This window comes from Salmo trutta, chromosome 2 (genome assembly GCF_901001165.1).
Source record: "Salmo trutta chromosome 2, fSalTru1.1, whole genome shotgun sequence".
In the NCBI taxonomy this organism is placed as follows: Eukaryota; Metazoa; Chordata; class Actinopteri; order Salmoniformes; family Salmonidae; genus Salmo; species Salmo trutta.
In genome coordinates, this window is record NC_042958.1 from 35,763,692 (window position 1) to 35,782,482 (window position 18,791).

At 42.1% G+C, this 18,791-nt stretch overlaps 1 protein-coding gene across 1 annotated transcript in view; it reads right to left on the reverse strand.

Moving 5' to 3' along the window:
• The window catches only part of LOC115154525 (tyrosine-protein kinase Yes-like), a 48,275-nt gene that overhangs the window by 9,951 nt on the left and 19,533 nt on the right, over positions 1 to 18,791 (reverse strand). Inside the window, exons 2-10 of the mRNA XM_029700829.1 lie at positions 17,332 to 17,616; positions 12,419 to 12,518; positions 11,662 to 11,760; positions 10,481 to 10,584; positions 9,977 to 10,126; positions 8,733 to 8,888; positions 2,429 to 2,608; positions 895 to 971; positions 366 to 519 (exon numbers count right to left, since the gene is read on the reverse strand). Of these exons, the coding sequence (XP_029556689.1) occupies positions 366 to 519; positions 895 to 971; positions 2,429 to 2,608; positions 8,733 to 8,888; positions 9,977 to 10,126; positions 10,481 to 10,584; positions 11,662 to 11,760; positions 12,419 to 12,518; positions 17,332 to 17,608 (1,297 nt within the window). The 5' untranslated portion in view covers positions 17,609 to 17,616. The remainder of the gene's footprint in view (positions 1 to 365; positions 520 to 894; positions 972 to 2,428; positions 2,609 to 8,732; positions 8,889 to 9,976; positions 10,127 to 10,480; positions 10,585 to 11,661; positions 11,761 to 12,418; positions 12,519 to 17,331; positions 17,617 to 18,791) is intronic.

Consider the following 18,791-nt stretch of genomic DNA (forward strand, 5'->3'; position numbering starts at 1 on the left):
TATTGAAGCAAAAAATAAAAGACTTTCAATATAAAACACGACCCCTGTCAATACACAATTGGACTCACCTGCTCCTGCTTTCTCCTGTTGTGCTATTTACAAACAAACACGTGACTGGATCAACTGTGCCGGGGAACTAAGTAAGGTTCATAATGTAGAATAATGTGCCAGGTGAAATAAGAACGCTTTGCACAAGTTGACCGCAGGTATTTACTTTGAAAATAGCTACAAATATTACAATGTACTGAAAAAAATTCAAAGAAATAGTTTAACAATATTGATGGTATTGAAGAAACATCCCGTGGCTGTTTCCAAATACCCCGGTATACGGTATCCTGCTCAAGCCTACTCTGTGCTCTACTAACCTTGCCTAGCCGTGTACTCGTTGTCCTCGATCAGCCTGGCCAGACCAAAGTCGGCGATCTTGCACACCAAGTTGTCCGCGACCAGGATGTTAGCAGCACGGAGGTCCCTGTGAATGTAGTTCATCCTCTCGATGAAAGCCATACCGTCAGCAATCTGAGGAAAACAAGAAAAATTGTTTAACACTCCATTTCATCACTGATGCCCACGTTAATATTTGATGTGACCCACTCAGAGCGGAGCAGCCTTTCTTAGGTTAAGTCCTAAATGACACCCTAATCCCTATACAGTGCACTACTTTCCCTGGGTAAAAGTATTGCACTAAATATGGAATAGGGTGCCATCTGGGACGCATTGATACACACAAGAGGGAGGAATCTGGTGATGGAAATAGAGATAGGAAGAAATCGTTTTTTATTGTACTACTGGCAGTCAAAAAGAGGCCAAACGTATCCTTAGGTGGAGATACTGATGGGCGAGACACTTGGAATCATACATGGTGGTTTACTGAGAGGCTGACTTTTGACTTACCTGTGCGGCCATATCCACCAGCAAGGGAAGCTTGAGGAATTTACCATCTCCCTCCTTCAGGAAATCCAGCAAACTTCCTACAATTACAAAATCAGCAACACATGACAGTTACTCTACCAGAGAGAGAGTGCTGTAAATGTTGCCAACAGTGCGGCAACAAAACACCACAGAAATAGTGACTTAAGGCTTCTTAACTACGACATCTTAAATATTCCCTTGGTATTGATGAAGCTAGCAGCGTGTGTCTATGTTTGGTACATGGCTCTTAATGACATTTAGGGTGTGTCCCAAATGGCACCCTATTTACCTATACAGTGCACTACTTTTGACCACAGCCCTATGGGGCCCTGGTGACTGGTCAACACTAGTACATTATAAAGGGAATAAGGTGTCATTTAGGGCACAAACATTGCCATTTCCTTAGTGTGAGAGGAAACCAAGATTAGAGTCACAGGGGACATCAATGGGATAAACACACTAACTGTATGAGTTAGGCTAGTCTACACACACACCAATGCAATTTAATTTAGAACACACACACACACACACACACACACACACACACACACACACACACACACACACACACACACACACACACACACACACACACACGTCACTGAGTCCACTTACAGGGATAAGTCATTAGTGTTCAATCACTAATTAAAAATAAACAGGGAGACGCATTGCAGTCAAGAAAGATGAAAGCTCGCCACAAAATTGCTGCAGTTTTCAATTAAACATCTCTGCTCCGGGCCTCCAAAACCCACATGGGATTTCCAAGGACTTCCAAACTGTAGGGTACGTTAATTAAAATGGCCATAACATTTGAAAAAAATTATATTTAAGGAAATTGGCCGGGATACTTCTAATAGGATGACGTGTGTGTTGTGGCGTAATATCTAAAACTTCGGATTCCAAACTTTCTCACAAGTTCTGCACCCTAAGATCTTTCGGAGACATGCAACAACTAACATCCAAATCTCATGCTTTCTCTTCTTTGTATTAAATTCTATTTCAGGTTCTCCAACTCCATCACACATGTATAACAAGCTCCAGCTGAGCCAGTCAGCCGATCACCTCCCCCAGGCGTGTGTGTGAGTGAGTGTGTAAGGACCCTTCTGGAGAGAGGCTCTAGCTATAACTTTTTAATTACACATCTAAAATCAGCCGTAGATCTACATCTCAAAACCATGCTGCCAGTCACACACATCACTGCATCTGTGGGTGTCATGAACATGCGTACCTGCTACCTAACCATGTCTGTTGGCTTGTTCCACATTGTTGCTGACGTGAAGCATTTTGGGTAAAATGTGACTGACTGCCTGATCCACAAATAATAAAGAGTAGTTATTTATGATGCAAGGTAATTTGTAGATCAGTCAGTCGGCAGTCACCTGCAATGTCGAACAAGCCCTCTGACTACTGCCCCTGTAACTATGTAGATGGATTTCCATGTCACATGCGTGTCTGTACAATACTGTGTGTGTGTGATTTATACGCGTCTGCTATATGTGCATATGACGATGTGTACCTTTGGCCATGTACTCAGTGACGATGTAGATGGGTTCCTCAGACACCACGGCGTAGAGGGGCACCAGCTTGTCGTGCCTCAGCTTCTTCATGATCTGGGCCTCCTGGAGGAAGGCCTCGGGGGACATGGTGCCTGGCTTCAGGGTCTTAATCGCCACCTTGGTGGTGCCATTCCAAGTGCCTGAATAGAATTACAAAATTTGAGTAAGTCATGTTTGAGTCATGATGCTACCTCTTACTGTACCAGAAAGATAGTGTAAACAGGAGTAAACAAATGGTCGTTTTCAGCGAATGGCACCCTATTCCCTATACAGCCTGGTCAAAAGAAGTGCACTACATAGGGATTAGGGTGCCATTTGGGATGTAACCTCTGACATATTACAGTATGGCTACAGTTTATAGAGTTATACAGTGTGTCATAGGTACAATGTGATAAACGGGGTGTATTTGGGTACATGGAGGACACACATGAAGTTATGAGCTGTAGCTGAAAGGACTTGAGTCCCTGAAGGAGCGGATGCCACTGTGACAGAGCGAGTCTTCAATTTTACGCAGATATGGGATATACAAACATACAGATGAAGTCGGAAGTTTACATACACCTTAGCCAAATACATTTAAACTCAGTTATTCACAATTCCTGACATTTAACCCTAGTAAAAATTCCCCCTCTTAGGTCAGTTAGGATCACCACTTTATTTTAAGAATGTGAAATGTCAGAATATCAGTAGAGAATGATTTATTTCAGCTTTATTTCTTTCATCACATTCAGTGTGTGTCAGAAGTTTACATACACTCAATTAGTATTTGGTAGCATTGCATTTAAACTGTTTAACTTGGGTCAAACGTTTCGGGTAGCCTTCCACAAGCTTCCCAAAATAAGTTGGGTGAATTTCAGCCCATTCCTCCTGACAGAGCTGGTGTAACCGAGTCAGGTTTGTAGGCCTCCTTGCTCGCAAACACCTTTTAAGTTCTGCCCACAACATTTCTATAGGATTGAGGTCAGGGCTTTGTGATGGCCACACCAATACCTTGATTTTGTTGTCCTTAAGCCATTTTGCCACAACTTTGGAAGTATGCTTGGTGTAACTATCCATTTGAAAGATCCATTTGCGACCAAGCTTTAACTTCCTGACTGATGTATTGAGATGTTGCTGCCACCCCCGTGTCTAATGGTTGGGATGGTGTTCTTCAGCTTGCAAGCATCCCCCTTTTTCCTCCAAACATAACGATGGTCATTATGGCCAAACAGTTCTATTTTTGTTTCATCAGACCAGAGGACATTTCTCCAAAAAGTATGATCTTTGTCCCCATGTGCAGTTGCAAACCGTAGTCTGGCTTTTTTATGGCAGTTTTGGAGCAGTGGCTTCTTCCTTGCTGAGGGGCCTTTCAGATTATGTTGATATAGGACTCGTTTTACTATGGCTATACTGTAGATACTTTTGTACCGGTTTCCTCCAGCATCTATACAAGGTCATTTGCTGTTGAACACGTCTCCTTCCTGAGCGGTATGACAGCTGCGTGGTCTTATGGTGTTTATACTTGCCTACTATTGTTTGTACAGACGTGGTACCTTCAGGCTGTTGGAAATTGCTCCCAAGGATGAACCAGACTTGTGGAGGTCTACAATATTTTTTCTGAGGTCATGGCTGATTTATTTTGATTTTCCCATGATGTCAAGCAAAGAGGCACTGCGTTTGAAGCTAGGCCTTGAAACACATCCACAGGTACACCTCCAATTGACTCAAATTATGTCAATTAGCCTATCAGCAGCTTCTAAAGCCATGACATCATTTTCTGGAATTTTCCAAGCTGTATAAAGGCACAGTCAACTTAGTGTATGTAAACTTCTGAACCACTGGAATTGTGATACAGTGAATTATAAGTGAAATAATCTGTCTGTAAACAATTGTTGAAAAAATTACGTGTGTCATGCACAAAGTAGATGTCCTAACCGACTTGCCAAAACTATAGTTTGTTAATAAGAAATTTGTGGAGTGGTTGAAAAACGAGTTTTAATGACTCCAACCTAAGTGTATGTAACTTCCGACTTCAACTGTATATATAATTTGTTTGTTTTTTGTCCTATCATGATCGAACGGTGCCAACCCTATATCCTAGACACCCACCTGAGCGACCCACCCACTAAGGAGAAGTCCTTATCTGTTTTATAGGCCTGCTGCAAGTAGCCTATGCAGTCATGACAGAAAGGTGAACACGGTCTGAGATCCACTAAAGCAGCACCGCCCCCACAAGAGTCTGACCCTGCCTGGCAGGGTAGGACCAAAAGCCAAAGCCCCAGATGGGATTTTCTCAAAGCTGCTAATGAGAACATTGATGACCTCGCACCTAGCAGGTGGGAATTCCAGTGGAGTACCCCCACCCAGGTAGTAGCAGTGCTGGCAACACTGGCTGCAGTAACCCATGGGGAGGGAGTTGCACTTGAACAATCAGAGAGGGGGCATATTATTGTGGCCCTGGCAGCACAGAATAATCAAATGGTCTGACTGCACAGAGGTGCTTGGGAAGATGTGTCAAAATGGGGGGACACTTGCGTGGGTGATATTGGTTAATCAAATCATCCCATTCATGATCAATTTGGCATGCCTTCTTAAACAGCCAAACTGTATATGCATTCACACATCAAGTATTCTCTTGAGTTGGGGGGTACAAACGTGGCAAATGTGTTCGAAATTACGTTGGCTGCGAATCTGGATCTGTACTGTAGGTGTCACCATGTGCTCTTTTTAAAGAATGGGCCCCTATCTCTTAAAAGCCCTAGGATCCATGTGTACAGGAGGGCTAAATATACTAGATTTTGGAACATTGCTGCAGGGACTTGCTTCCAATCAGCCACAAGAGCATTAGTGAGGTCGGGAACTGATGTTGCACAATTAGACCTGGCGCACAGTTGGCGTCCAACTCATCCCAAAGGTGTTTGATGGGATTGAGGTCAGGGCTCTGTGCAGGCCAGTTAAGTTCTTCCACACCGATCTCGACAAACCATTTCTGTATGGACCTTGCTTTGTGCATGGGGGCATTGCCATGCTGAAACTGGATAGGGCCTTCCCCAAACTGCACAGAATCGTCTAGAATGTCACTGTATGCTATAACGTTAAGATTTCCCTTCACTAAGGAGCCGGAATCATGAAAAACAGCCCCAGATCATTATTCCTCCTCCACTAAACTTTACAGTTGGCACTATGCATTCGGCAGGTAGCGTTCTCCTGGCATCTGCCAAACACAGATTTGTCTGTCGGACTGCCAGATGGTGAAGCGTGATTCATCACTCCAGAGAACACTGCTCCAGAGTCAAATGGCAGTGAGCTTTACACCACTCCAGCCGACGCTTGGCATTGCGCATGGTGATCTTAGCTTTGTGTGAGGCTGCTCGGCCATGGAAACCCATTTTTTGAAGCCTCCGACAAACCGCTTTTGTGCTGACGTTGCTTCCAGAGGCAGTTTGGAACTCAATAGGGAGTTTCACAACCGAGGACAGACCATTTTTACGCACTACATGCTTCAGCACTCTGCAGTCCATTCTGTGAACTTGTGTGGACTACCACTTCGCGGCTGAGCCATTGTTGCTTCTTGACGTTTTCACTTCAAAATAACAGCACTTACAGTTGACCGGAGCAGCTCTAGCAGGGCAGAATTTTGAAGAACTGACTTGTTGGAAAGGTGCAATCCTATGACGGTACCACGTTAAAGTCACTGAGCTCTTCTGTCAGGCCATTCTACTACCAATGTTTGTCTATGGAGATTGCACAGCGGTGTGCTCGATTTTATACATTTGTCAGCAATGGGTGTGGCTGAAATAGCCGAATCCACTAATTTGAAGGGGTGTCCACATTCCTTTGCATATATAGTGTACCTCAACGGAACATAAAAGGAAATCACACTGCAAACTATCCCCCTCATGCACTTAAGGAAATTACTAATATTATCAATATATTGGAACTAGTGGATATATGGACTCTTAAATATCCTGACCTAGTGAGATATACATGGCAGAGGCTCAATATAGCTAGTCGTCTTGACAACAGATGGTGTCAAGCACTCCTCCTGCGTCTTTTCATTTTTTTGGTCTCTCTCACAAATGTTCTTCTTTGTGATCCGAACACCTCAAACTTAGATTCGTCTGTCCATAACACTTTTTTTTTTTCAATCTTCCTTTGTCCAGTGTCTATGTTATTTTGAACATCTTCATCTTTTATTTTTATTGGCCAGTCTGAGATATGGCTTTTTCTTTGCAACTCTGCCTAGAAGGCCAGCATCCCGGAGTCGCCTCTTCACTGTTGATGTTGAGACTGGTGTTTTGTGGGTACTATTTAATAAAGCTGCCAGTTGAGGACTTGTGAGACGTCTGTTTCTCAAACTAGACACTAATGTATTTTTCCTCTTGCTCAGTTGTGCACCGGGGCCTCCCACTTCTCCTTCTATTCTGGTTAAAGCCAGTTTGTGCTGTTCTATGAAGGGAGTAGTACACAGCGTTGTACGAGATCTTTAGTTTCTTGACAATTTCTTGTATGCAATAGCGTTAATTTCTCAGAATAAGAATAGTCTGATGAGTTTCAGAAGAAAGTTCTTTGTTTCTGGCCATTTTGAGTCTGTAATTGAACCCACAAATGCTGATGCTCCAGATACTCAACTTGTCTAAAGAAGGACAGTTTTGTTGCTTCTTTAATCAGAACAACAGTTTTCAGCTGTACTAACATTATTCCAAAAGGGATTTCTAATGATCAATTAGCCTTTTAAAATGATAAACTTGGATTAGCTAACACAATAATGGGCCTCTGTATGCCTATGTAGATATTCCATAAAAAATCTGCCGTTTCCAGCTACAATAGTAATTTACAACAGGTTTTTACATGGACGATACATTGGAGATAATATAAGTACTGGAAACAATAGAACACTACAACAACAAAAATCAGGTAAACCAGGCCTGGTATTCATAGCTAACTTTGAAAAGGCCTTTGATAAAGTACGCCCGAAATGTATATATAAATGCCTAGACTATTTTAATTTAGGAGAATCTCTTATACGATGGGTTAAAGTTATGTACAGTAACCCCAGGTGTAAAATAGTAAATAATGGCTACTTCTCAGAAAGTAATAAATTGTCAAGAGGAGTAAAACAAGGTTGTCCAATATCGGCATATCTATTTATTATGGCCATTGAAATGTTAGCTATTAAAGTCAGATCCGACAACAATATTGAGGGGCTAGAAATTCAGGGCTTAAAAACAAAGCTGTCATTGTACGCTGATTTGGATCCCTGCACAGCCTGACAGGAGCTAGATAATTTTTCTAACCTCTCTGGATTAATACTGAATAATGATTTGCACGCTGATTAATTATTTAGTCATATCCCAGTTGACCTATTTACTTATGGCCCTGCCTACACCTAACTAGACAAGTCAGTTAAGAACAAATTCTTATTTACAATGACAGCCTAGGAACTGTGGGTTGGTTGCAATTTCAGTTTAATCCGCTATAAAAGACAGAACAAATACTATGGTTTAACTCAAATATACTAATTGATGAAAAAACATTATTTATGAAAAAAAGATCTTCGTGAATTATATCATAAATAGGACTGGTGGAATTATGTCACACATGCAGCTAACAAAAATACATGGAAATGTCTGCTCTTCCCAAAATTACAACCAACTGATTGCAGCATTACTGCAAAAATGGATGACACAAGTGGATATGGGAGAAGGTAAGGAACTTGTCTGTCAGCCTTGCATTAAGGACCAAAATTGGCCTTAGAAAAATTGTGATAAATAAAAAAAAGTATGCCAGTTTCATTTTAGGACCAAACAATTAACAGATGCGCCATACAGGTTGCAAAATAGTTGGAAGGAGATTTTTTATATACCGATTCCATGGCACATGGTTTATGAATTGATACACAAAACGACGCCGGATTCAAAACGTTGAGTTTTTCAATTTAAATTATTATACAAAATTCTTGCAACCAATTGAATGTCATATTTATGGGGGATTACAACCCTCCCAGCTCTGCAGATTTTGCTGCAAAGAGAATCATTAGGTCACTTGTTTTGGTACTGCCCATGTGTAGCTTGTTTTTGGTTGCAGGTTCAGGAATGGTTGAAAAATTGCAACATTTACTCTGAGCTAACTCGACAAATAGCACTGCTGGGTGATTTTAAAAGTCATAGTAGTATAATAATATGTCATACTGTATATTCCCTGTCTGTCTTGCTCATCCAGACCATTCGGAGTGTCAAGTATGTGTGTGTGTGTCTCTGTCTGTCTGTATGTGTACAGTCTTACCCATCCAGACCTCTCCGAAGCAGCCCTGGCCCAGTTTGAGCTCCAGGCGGAGGGACTCCCGGGGGATCTCCCAGGCATCCTTGGCCAGGCCCTGAGTCTGGGGCTTCACTGTGGGGCACACCGTGGTCAGCCGGTGGCACAGCCCGTCTGCATGCTCTGAGCGGGAGGACAGACACACACATATACACACACACACAGATGCACGCACACACCCACACACATAAATACCATGGTCAACATTTTTCTGAGTCACAGGAGTAACTAATATATAAGGAAAACCGAACGTAGCTTAAAAAGGGGACATTTCACACATTACTTCAAGTTTTTCCGTACGACATGCGATACGGCTAAATTCAGCCTATAATTACACAGCTAAAATATGAATGAGAAGAGGATGGTTTAACACGGCTTGGACCTGCTGGTTTCAAAATGCACCAGAGAAAAGTAGATTATGTCCCAAATGGCACACTATTCCCTATATAGCGCACTACTTTTCACCTGGTCCCATAGGGCTCTGGTCAAAAGTAGCGCACTATGTAGGGAACAGGGTTCCATTTGGGACACAACCAGCCGCAAAGTGGGCTCTCCCAGAGCGCTTTAATGTCTCTCCTTTAGCGACAAGGGAAGCACTTAAGGAAGGTATCCATTAAATATTCAATCTGAGTATCATTCCTCTAGCTGGAGAAATCACCGGGACAATTACAGGTAGGCCAGGTATTACCGAAGCACAGACGAGGGACAGAGAGAGAGAGGGAGATAGAGAGACTGTGGTAAAAGAGAGTGCATTTTAGATCAGGAACTGCTCTGCTCTTGGAGAAGGGAGGGAAGCTGTAAATTAGAAAGTTACTGGGGAGCTACACTCTGGTGTTGGGAAAACAATTGTTTTTTAGGTAATACATTGGACGCGTGACCTTTTGCCGGTGTGAACCAAACGCAAGACACTTTATTAAGTGTTCTCGTGCGTGAGCTGCACATCAAACTCTTCAAAATAGATCCAGTGTAATTTTACGATGAGCAGTGCAAGCCTCACGCGGAGCCGTGCTGCTTCCACCCAGGTTTCATTGAAATGAATAGGAGTGTCTCACGCTCAGCAAGATTACATTTGCAGGGTAGCAGGTCTGTAAGAGAGTGAGTTTGAGAGAGTGTTAGAGAAGAGAGGTGAGTGAGTGGCTTAGAGAGAGACAGAGACAGAGAGAGAGACAGAGACAGAGAGAGATCCTATGAAAAAGAGCTAGAAGACCTACCTGTGTAGTGTTTGACCAGTTTCTGCAGTGTGTCAAACTGGGCGCGTGTAGTGATGTAGTAACCCCCATTGTCAAGTTTGCGGATCTTGTAGTGTTTCACATTGTCGCCTTTGGCATCGTCCCAGTCTCGTATTGACAAGGAATAAGCACCTGGAGGAGACAATGACCAGATTTTTCGTCCATCCAACCAACAGTATTAAGATCTAGGCTTTATCTATTCATGTAAATGAGTGTCACTGGCTGTGTCTTAAATGACTCCCTATTCCCCATATAGTGCACTACTTAGGGCATCATATGAGCTCAAGTGCTGATTTAAGATCATTTTCCCCTTTTAGATCACAATGAATCAGATTATTACGGATGGTGAGAATCTGATCCTGGATCAGCACACCCATATTCTGAGACGCTTTCTGAATATGAACCCTCAAAAGTAGTGCACTACATGGGGAATAGCGTGTTACTTGAGACGCAGTCCATGCACGATTTCACACTAATCATCTTCACCTTTAGTGGTTTCACTTTCTCGCACCAGGAAGGTGCCTCGGTTGTTGCCTGGATTCAACAGCAGCCTCTCGGCATCTTTACGGCCCATTTTACCAAAGTACCACCTGAGGAAGAACACAGACTTTTGAAAATGAGCCTTTCCCAAATCTGTCCTTGAGAAACCCAAGCCATTCCAAGTATTTATTGCATTCCAGATCTAGCACATCATTCTATTCCTATGAGAGGACACACATTAACATGAATACCGGCTTATGTTATTATTAACTTTATTTGACTCAATACTAGTAAGGATCATTTCCGTGTTTGGAAAAGTCAAACTTGAAATACACAATGAGAGGAAATACAGAATTATTGGAGTCCATCAGGGGTCATCTAACAAACAGGATTACATTCTATTTCCTTGCTAAACGATCATAAACCTCTAGGTTTATATCTAATATGAGATGGTAGATGAAACCCCCTGGGGACACATGTATCAAGTGTCTCAGGCGTAGGAGTGCTGATTTAGAGCCAGTTTTAATTTGAGCCAGTTTTCTACAGCAGGGAAATAATCCTGCAGCAACAAGTCATGCTGATTATTATGTGGATTAAATTCATGGACATTTTTGTAGGGGTTGATACATTATGAAAATTAAGTCTGAAATGTCAAAGTGGAAACTTCAGAAGCCTTTTTAAACCTCAAATACACTACAAATTGAAAATTGCAGGAAAGTTGTCTTGATCAAATTAAGATCCTACATCTGTAGATCGCTATGAATAAGATTACATGGACAGGAGGAACCTGATCAGCACTCCTATTCTGAGACGCTTGATACATATGGCCTCAGGAGAGCAGAAAAAGCTATGAGTTATTCTAGTTTGGGGCGGCAGGTAGCCAAGTGGTTAGAGCATTGGTTCCAGTAACCGAAAGGTTGCTGGATCGAATCCCTGAGCTGACAAGGTAAAAATCTGTCAATCTGCCCCTGAACAAGGCAGTTAACCCACTGTTCTCCAGGAGGCTGTCATTGCAAATAACTGTCTTGCCTGGTTAAATAAAAAAAATGTAATCAAAAAATGTGAATGTGCCTCCAGTGAAAGGCATGTGATGCATGATCATGATGCTGTGGTTAGGATAGTGCTGTTGTGTCAGTGGAAGGTCCTAATCAGGTTAGGTTAGGTGAGAGGATAAACAAGGGCCTTACTCTTCAGCCTGGATGGAGTCAGCTGGAGCCACATAGTTACTGGGAATGTAACCTTTCTTCCCTGTGTTGATGGAGCGCGCCTCCCACCAGTCCCCTTCTCTGTAGGGGGAAAAACACAGAGCGAGAGAGAGAATCATCCAGATCTAGTATCATCTTTAAGGAATACCTGGGATAGGATATAGTAATCCTTCTACCCCCCCCAAAAAAAGGATATAGATGCACTATTGTAAAGTGGTTGTTCCACTGGATATCATAAGGTGAATGCACCAATTTGTAAGTCGCTCTGGATAAGAGCGTCTGCCAAATGACGTAAATGTATCACTACCATGTCTGCACACTCCAGCACACGGTTCCTAGTAATGGTAGTCTGGTTATGTCTTGTACATGCTGTCTTTTATGCATGTGTTCTATAGCTATATTATGGCATGCAGCAATGTGTTATATTTGAATTGAACAAAGTCAACCAAGGCTACATTCTAGAGCAGAGAGGTATTTATGACCTAAGCCACATCTGTGTTAAAGGGGTTTCATTAAATAAATGAAAGACTCCAGTGATCTGGGTGTAAAAACAAGATCAGAGGGTGAAAACAAAAATCTAACCCATGTTTTTTTTATTTTATTTATTTATATTTAACCTTTATTTAACATGTAAGAAGAAAGTTGTATAGAACAGGTGCAAAGAGGGAGCCTGCATCCAAAAAGGCATCCTATTCCATATATAGTGCCCTACTTTTGACCAGGGCCCACAAGAACTCACGTGTTATTGATGATCTGGAAGCGGTCTCCTTTTTTGAACGTCAGGTCATCTGAAGTTCTGGCTTCATAGTCGTACAAGGCCACGAAGAACGTAACCCCACCTAAACACACAGACAGAAAACATTCAATAAAACATTCCAAAAGCACAAGTGAAATTCATGGACAGTATATACATTTAGGGGACTCAAAAAGAGTTTTGTTGACTACTTTTGGTGGAGAACCAGTACAGATTAGAGGTCGACCGATTAATCGGAATGGCCGATTAATTAGGGCCAATTTCAAGTTTTCATAACAAAAATCGGTAATCGGTATTTTTGGCCACCGATATTTTTTTTTTACACCTTTATTTAACTAGGCAAGTCAGATTAAGAACACATTCTTATTTTCAATGACGGCCTAGGAACGGGGGGGATTCGGGGATTCGTTTTTGCAACCTTCCGGTTGCTCTAACCACCTGCCTTACATTGCACTCCACGAGGAGCCTGCATGGCAGGCTGACTACCTGTTACACGAGGGCAGCAAGAAGCCAAGGTAAGTTGCTAGCTAGCATTAAACTTATCTTATATAAAAAAAATTAAAAAATCAATGTTAACATAATCACTAGTTAACTACACATGGTTGATGATATTACTAGTTTATCTAACGTGTCCTGTGTTGCATATAATCGATGCGGTGCCTGTTAATTTCTCATTGAATCATAGCCTACTTCGACAAACGGGTGTTGATTTAACAAGCGCATTTGTGAAAAAAGCACTGTCGTTGCACCAATGTACCTAACCATAAGCATCAATGCCTTTCTTTAAAACCAATACACAAGTATATATTTTTAAACCTGCATATTTAGTTAACCTCTCTGGGCTACTCAACAGCCAGTTGAATCCCGTGGCGCGTTATTCAAATACCTTAGAAATGCTATTACTTCAATTTCTCAAACATATGACTATTTTACAGCATTTTAAAGACAAGACTCTCGTTAATCTAACCACACTGTCCGAATGTTGGTTTGGTCCCAAATAATCCATAGTTATGTTCCAACAGCGGCGTTTTGTTCATGCGTTCAAGACACTATCCAAAGGGTAAATAAGGGTTACGAGCATTGCGCATTTTGTGACAAAAAATGTCTAAATATTCCATTACCGTACTTCGAAGCATGTCAACCGCTGTTTAAAATCAATTTTTATGCCACTTTTCTCATAAAAAAGCGATAATATTCCGACCGGCAAAGTCTGTTTACATTCAACGAGAGAAAAAGTAAAAGCATGCTATCCCCTCATGCACGAGCCTCGTCTAATGGCCGTCTGATAGAGCACTTGCCAAACGAGCAAATGTGTTTCAGCCTGGGCATTGAATTACGTCATTCAGCTTTTTCCCGGGTTCTGAGAGCCTATGGGAGCCGTAGGAAGTGTCACGTTACAGCAAAGATCCTAAATGTTCAATAAACAGAGGCAAGAAGAACAACCACTTGTCAGACAGGCCACTTCCTGGTGAGAATCTTCTCAGGTTTTTGCCTGCCATATGAGTTCTGTTATACTCACAGACACCATTCAAACAGTTTTAGAAACTTTAGGGTGTTTTCTATCCAAAGCCAATAATTATATGCATATTCTAGTTACTGGGCAGGAGTAGTAACCAGATTAAATCGGGTACGTTTTTTATCCGGCCGTGTAAATACTGCCCCCTATCCCCAACAGGTTAATATTGCCTGCTAACATGAAATTGTGTCACTAATCTTGCGTTCATTGCACGCAGTCAGGGTATATGCAACAGTTTGGGCCGCCTGGCTCGTTGCGAACTAATTTTCCAGAATTTTACGTAATTATGACATAACATTGAAGGTTGTGCAATGTAACAGGAATATTTAGACTTAGGGATGCCACCCATTAGATAAAATACGGAACGGTTCCGTATTTCACTGAAAGAAAAAACTTTTGTTTTCGAGATGATAGTTTCCGGATTCGACCATATTAATGACCTAAGGCTCGTATTTCTGTGTGTTTATTATATTATAATTAAGTCTAGCATTTGAAAGAGCAGTCTGACTGAGTGGTGGTAGGCACCAGCAGGCTCGTAAGCATTCATTCAAACAGCACTTTCGTGCGTTTTGCCAGCAGCTCTTTGCTGTGCTTCAAGCTGTTTATGACTTCAAGCCGGGTGGGTATAATTTGTGGAACGTTCCAACAGGAATCTATTCCAAAAACTTTGTAAATAACAAGGTTGCCAAAAAACAACGCATACAAAGTTGTATAGCGGCAGAATAAGATACCGGGTGGTCTATTTCATTGCGTTTTTCACTCATCACGTTTATTCCCGAAAAATGTCACTCTGGTTGCCTATGGACAAACATTAAGAATAAGCTACGTGGTGAGTTGATGCCTATTCGGCAGCTAATTAGCTTGGTTTGTATGCGTTGCTACTTTGTATGCGTTGTTGGTTGGCAACCTTTTACTTTACGTTTTTTGGAACAGATTCCTGTTGGAACGTTCCACAAATTATACCCACCCCTTCAAGCCTATCAACTCCCAAGATTAGGCTGGTGTAACCGATGTGAAATGGCTAGCTAGTTAGCGGGGTGCACGCTAATAGCGTTTCAAACGTCACTCGCTCTGAGACTTGGAGTAGTTATTCCCCTTGTTCTGCATGGGTAACGCTGCTTCAAGGGTGGCTGTTTTCGATGTGTTCCTGGTTCAAGCCCAGGTAGGAGCGAGGATAGGGATGGAAACTATACTGTTACACTGGCAGTACTAAAGTTCCTATAAGAACATCCAATAGTCAAAGGTATATGAAATACAAATCGTAGAGAGAGAAATAGTCCTATAATTCCTATAATAACTACAACCTAAAACTTCTTACCTAGGAATATTGAAGACTCATGTTAAAAGGAACCACCAGCTTTCATATTTTCCCATATTCTGAGCAAGGAACTTAAACGTTAGCTTTCTTACATGGCACATATTGCAATTTTACTTTCTTCTCCAACACTTTGTGCATTATTTAAACCAAATGGAACATGTTTCATTATTTATTTGAGGCTAAATAGATTTTATTGCTGTATCATATTAAGTTAAAATAAGTGTTCATTCAGTATTGTTGTAATTGTCATTATTACAAATAAATAAATACAAAATTAAAAAATTAAAAATAAAAAAAATTAAATCGGCCGATTAATCAGAATCAGATTTTTTTGGGTCATCCAATAATCGGCATCGGCGTTGAAAAATCATAATCAGTTGACCTCTAGTACAGATGGTGAAAAGTTAGAATATGACGGCATTCAGAGCTACTAATAGACTACTAAGGATAGAAAGATTTTCTATAAATACCTGGCGACCTTTGTGCCAAGATTGGTACTGTCAACATTCAGTGACATTGACAGAAACAAACTCAGCTGCAAAGATAAAAGGGACCAATGGGAGGTCAGTCAGAGAAAGTAGATCTGTAGCGGTGGTTCTGTTTCCATAGTGGTGGTACGTGACTGGTATGTGTAGTGTGACAGACTGTTGTGAGAGGAGGGTAGCAATAGATCCGTGGTCTCCAGCCTGCACACTCCCTGTAGATATTTTCCTGCCGTTAATTCTACTCTATGGAAATGTCCAGTGTACAAAAATGCCACGTGTCAGGAAAGCAACATAGACACGCCATTGGCCCTGGATCCAACCTGGGTTGAAATACTATTTGAAATGATTTGAAATACTTAAAGTGGGCTTAATTGAGCTTTCCTGGTGCAATGGAATCAATAGAATAACTGAAAACTGCACATCTGGCACTCTAGCCTAAAGCAAAGATTTCAAATAGTATTTAAACCAAGGTCTGCCATGGATACAATGAGAAGGGTAAAGGGAAAGACTGTCCTTCATGTCAGGCATTCATTTGGCAGGGGGGTGGATACTACATTGGTTGCTCTGACAGGAGTAAATTTAATCAAGGTTGTTTGTTTAGCGTCGTAGGGGAAATGTTTACGTCAGCTCGGTGCAAATCTAACATAATTACAAAGCATGAATAATAGCATAGCACAGGTCATCTAATCTCACAACTGTAATGTCAATACAGAATACACTGTAAACCATCCTGCTTACTGGGCAGAGATTAGATAGGTAGGCAGATTGTGTGGATAACCATCTATGGTTACGACCCAAATGGCACCCTACTCCCTATGTATGTTAGTACACTACTTTTGACCAGGGCCCATAGTGTGCCACACCTCACAGGGAGCTCATATTCATCTAAACCAATGCTGAACAACACAAAGCTGCCAACACTAATCCCATTAACTGGTAGAGGAACTCCATAACGTGCCATGGACCAGATAACAACAGGGAGGGGGGATTACAAACCTAATCCCACCTATACAGGAGGGCTCAATCTCATCTCCCTGCTCACTGGGACCTTATCAGACCTATAAATTGATTTTTTATTTTTTTGCTAATGGCACCTGTGGACAACGTGACTGGAGGACATCTAGAGGGAGATGACGATAGACCGTTGGATTTGAATTGGCTGGAACACAATGGCAGATGGATTTTCGAGCGACTCCGGATATTGAGTTGTCAGGTCACCAACTATTCTGTTGGAGAATAAGTATATGGGCCCTTGTGAAGGAACCATAGCAGTCTCATATGGCACATCTTAGAGTGCTTATATAGCACTGTTATGATAGAAAGGCATACGGGTACGAAAAGAAACCCACACTCGAAAGATACATGCATACAAACGTGTCGCACCAATCATCCATTGATGTCAACATATGATTGCACCGAAACTCAAGGGGGGGTGCTACCCGGCTTAAGGTCTCAAGTTCGGATTCTATAAATAGTAGGGCAAGTGTAAAATGTCAATGGGTAATTCGCACGAAAATTCGAGGTAGGCTATGCTTGAAGATCTATATCTAGGATTATGTGGATAGTAGGCGAGTTTCACCTGATACGGCACCGGGGAATGCACCGGGGAGAGCACCGGAGAAGGAGGTGGATGCCCCTCCGAAGGGGGTCATGATGGAGGCTCCTCCGAAGGGGGTGATAGCGTGGGGGTTGAAGCCTGTGGCGGGTCCAGAGGAAGGTGGCTGGTTCTGCTGCAGCTGGGTGGGGTCGGGCCCGTAGGGGCCTACATGGGGGGCGATGACGTCCGAGGCCGAAGCATTGTCCGGCCGGTACTTCATGGTGGGACCCTTGTCTTCTTTACTCTTGATGCAGCCCATAGTCACGTCTGGAGGGAAACACACACACACTTAGTTAGAGCTTAGTTTCAGAACAGTATTCACTGTGTCACCCTCGGCATAGATGTGATAGGTTGAGTGTGCAGGGGTGGCACTTCATCAGTCGAAACAACGATGAAAGAGTTGGAAAAAGAGCAGAGGTTAAAAAATGATTAAAACATATGGACTGGTTAGGAGGATGCCTTTAACAATGAGATGACTACCAATGTAGCTGTCCTGCAAGCTAGACGACTGTACGTCTATTAAATGTCTGTCATAAACCATTTGTTTGTCATTTTATGGCTTAAACCACAAGCCCAGATGCTCTATAAATCTGGGGACAAAAATCCTAAATCTGATCTGAAACGATTTGGTTGTAGTGCATCACTCTTCCTAACGCATGTTACATGGTCATAATCAAACATGACCAGGTTCAAGCACACACATACGACTGTGAGACAGCACTAGTCTAGCGTATCCAACGCAAAATACATGCATTTTGTGTTGATGGTCTAAATACGTTTTATAAAGGGGTTTAGGGCTGTTGTGTTGTATACCTGCTGATGTAGGCGAAATAGTGAGAATTCTGAGAAAAGGATTAAAAACATGTTTTTTTTCTCCAGAATAAACATTTGCTCCTTCTTTTGTGGGTCAAACATCACAATAAGGTCAAACATCACAATTCTCCATCCTTCTTCTGAAGTGTGCACTTGCACACTCCCCGTCATGGATTTCAAAGCATAGGAATGGTGTAAGCATTGGCAGGAGGGAGTTTCCACCATTGCTAAATCCATGCAATAACGTGTGCAATTACATACTTCAGGAGACGGTTGGCGAATCGGCACGTCGCCTTAACCACCAGTAACTCTTACGTGAAACCATATGTCCAAAAAGCTACAACACATCTACACTGGCGTCTTCCCCATTTGCATTGTTGTCATTCTTCCATCCAACAGAATTTGCCAGTGTTATGTCAAGGCATTCCTTTGTGAAGAGAAGGCCTAGTAAATACGGTTGCCATCAGACACGCTCCTATAGCAGGCTCCAGTCAGGGGATGTTTTGACTGATCCGGAAACAGCTGCTCTAGTCAGAGAGTTACAGCCAGGATTCTCTATCGTTTTCTCTACCCTGAGGTGGGTAGCTGTCTTTCAAAAATCGGGAGCCTTCTGGCAAACAAGCTACGAT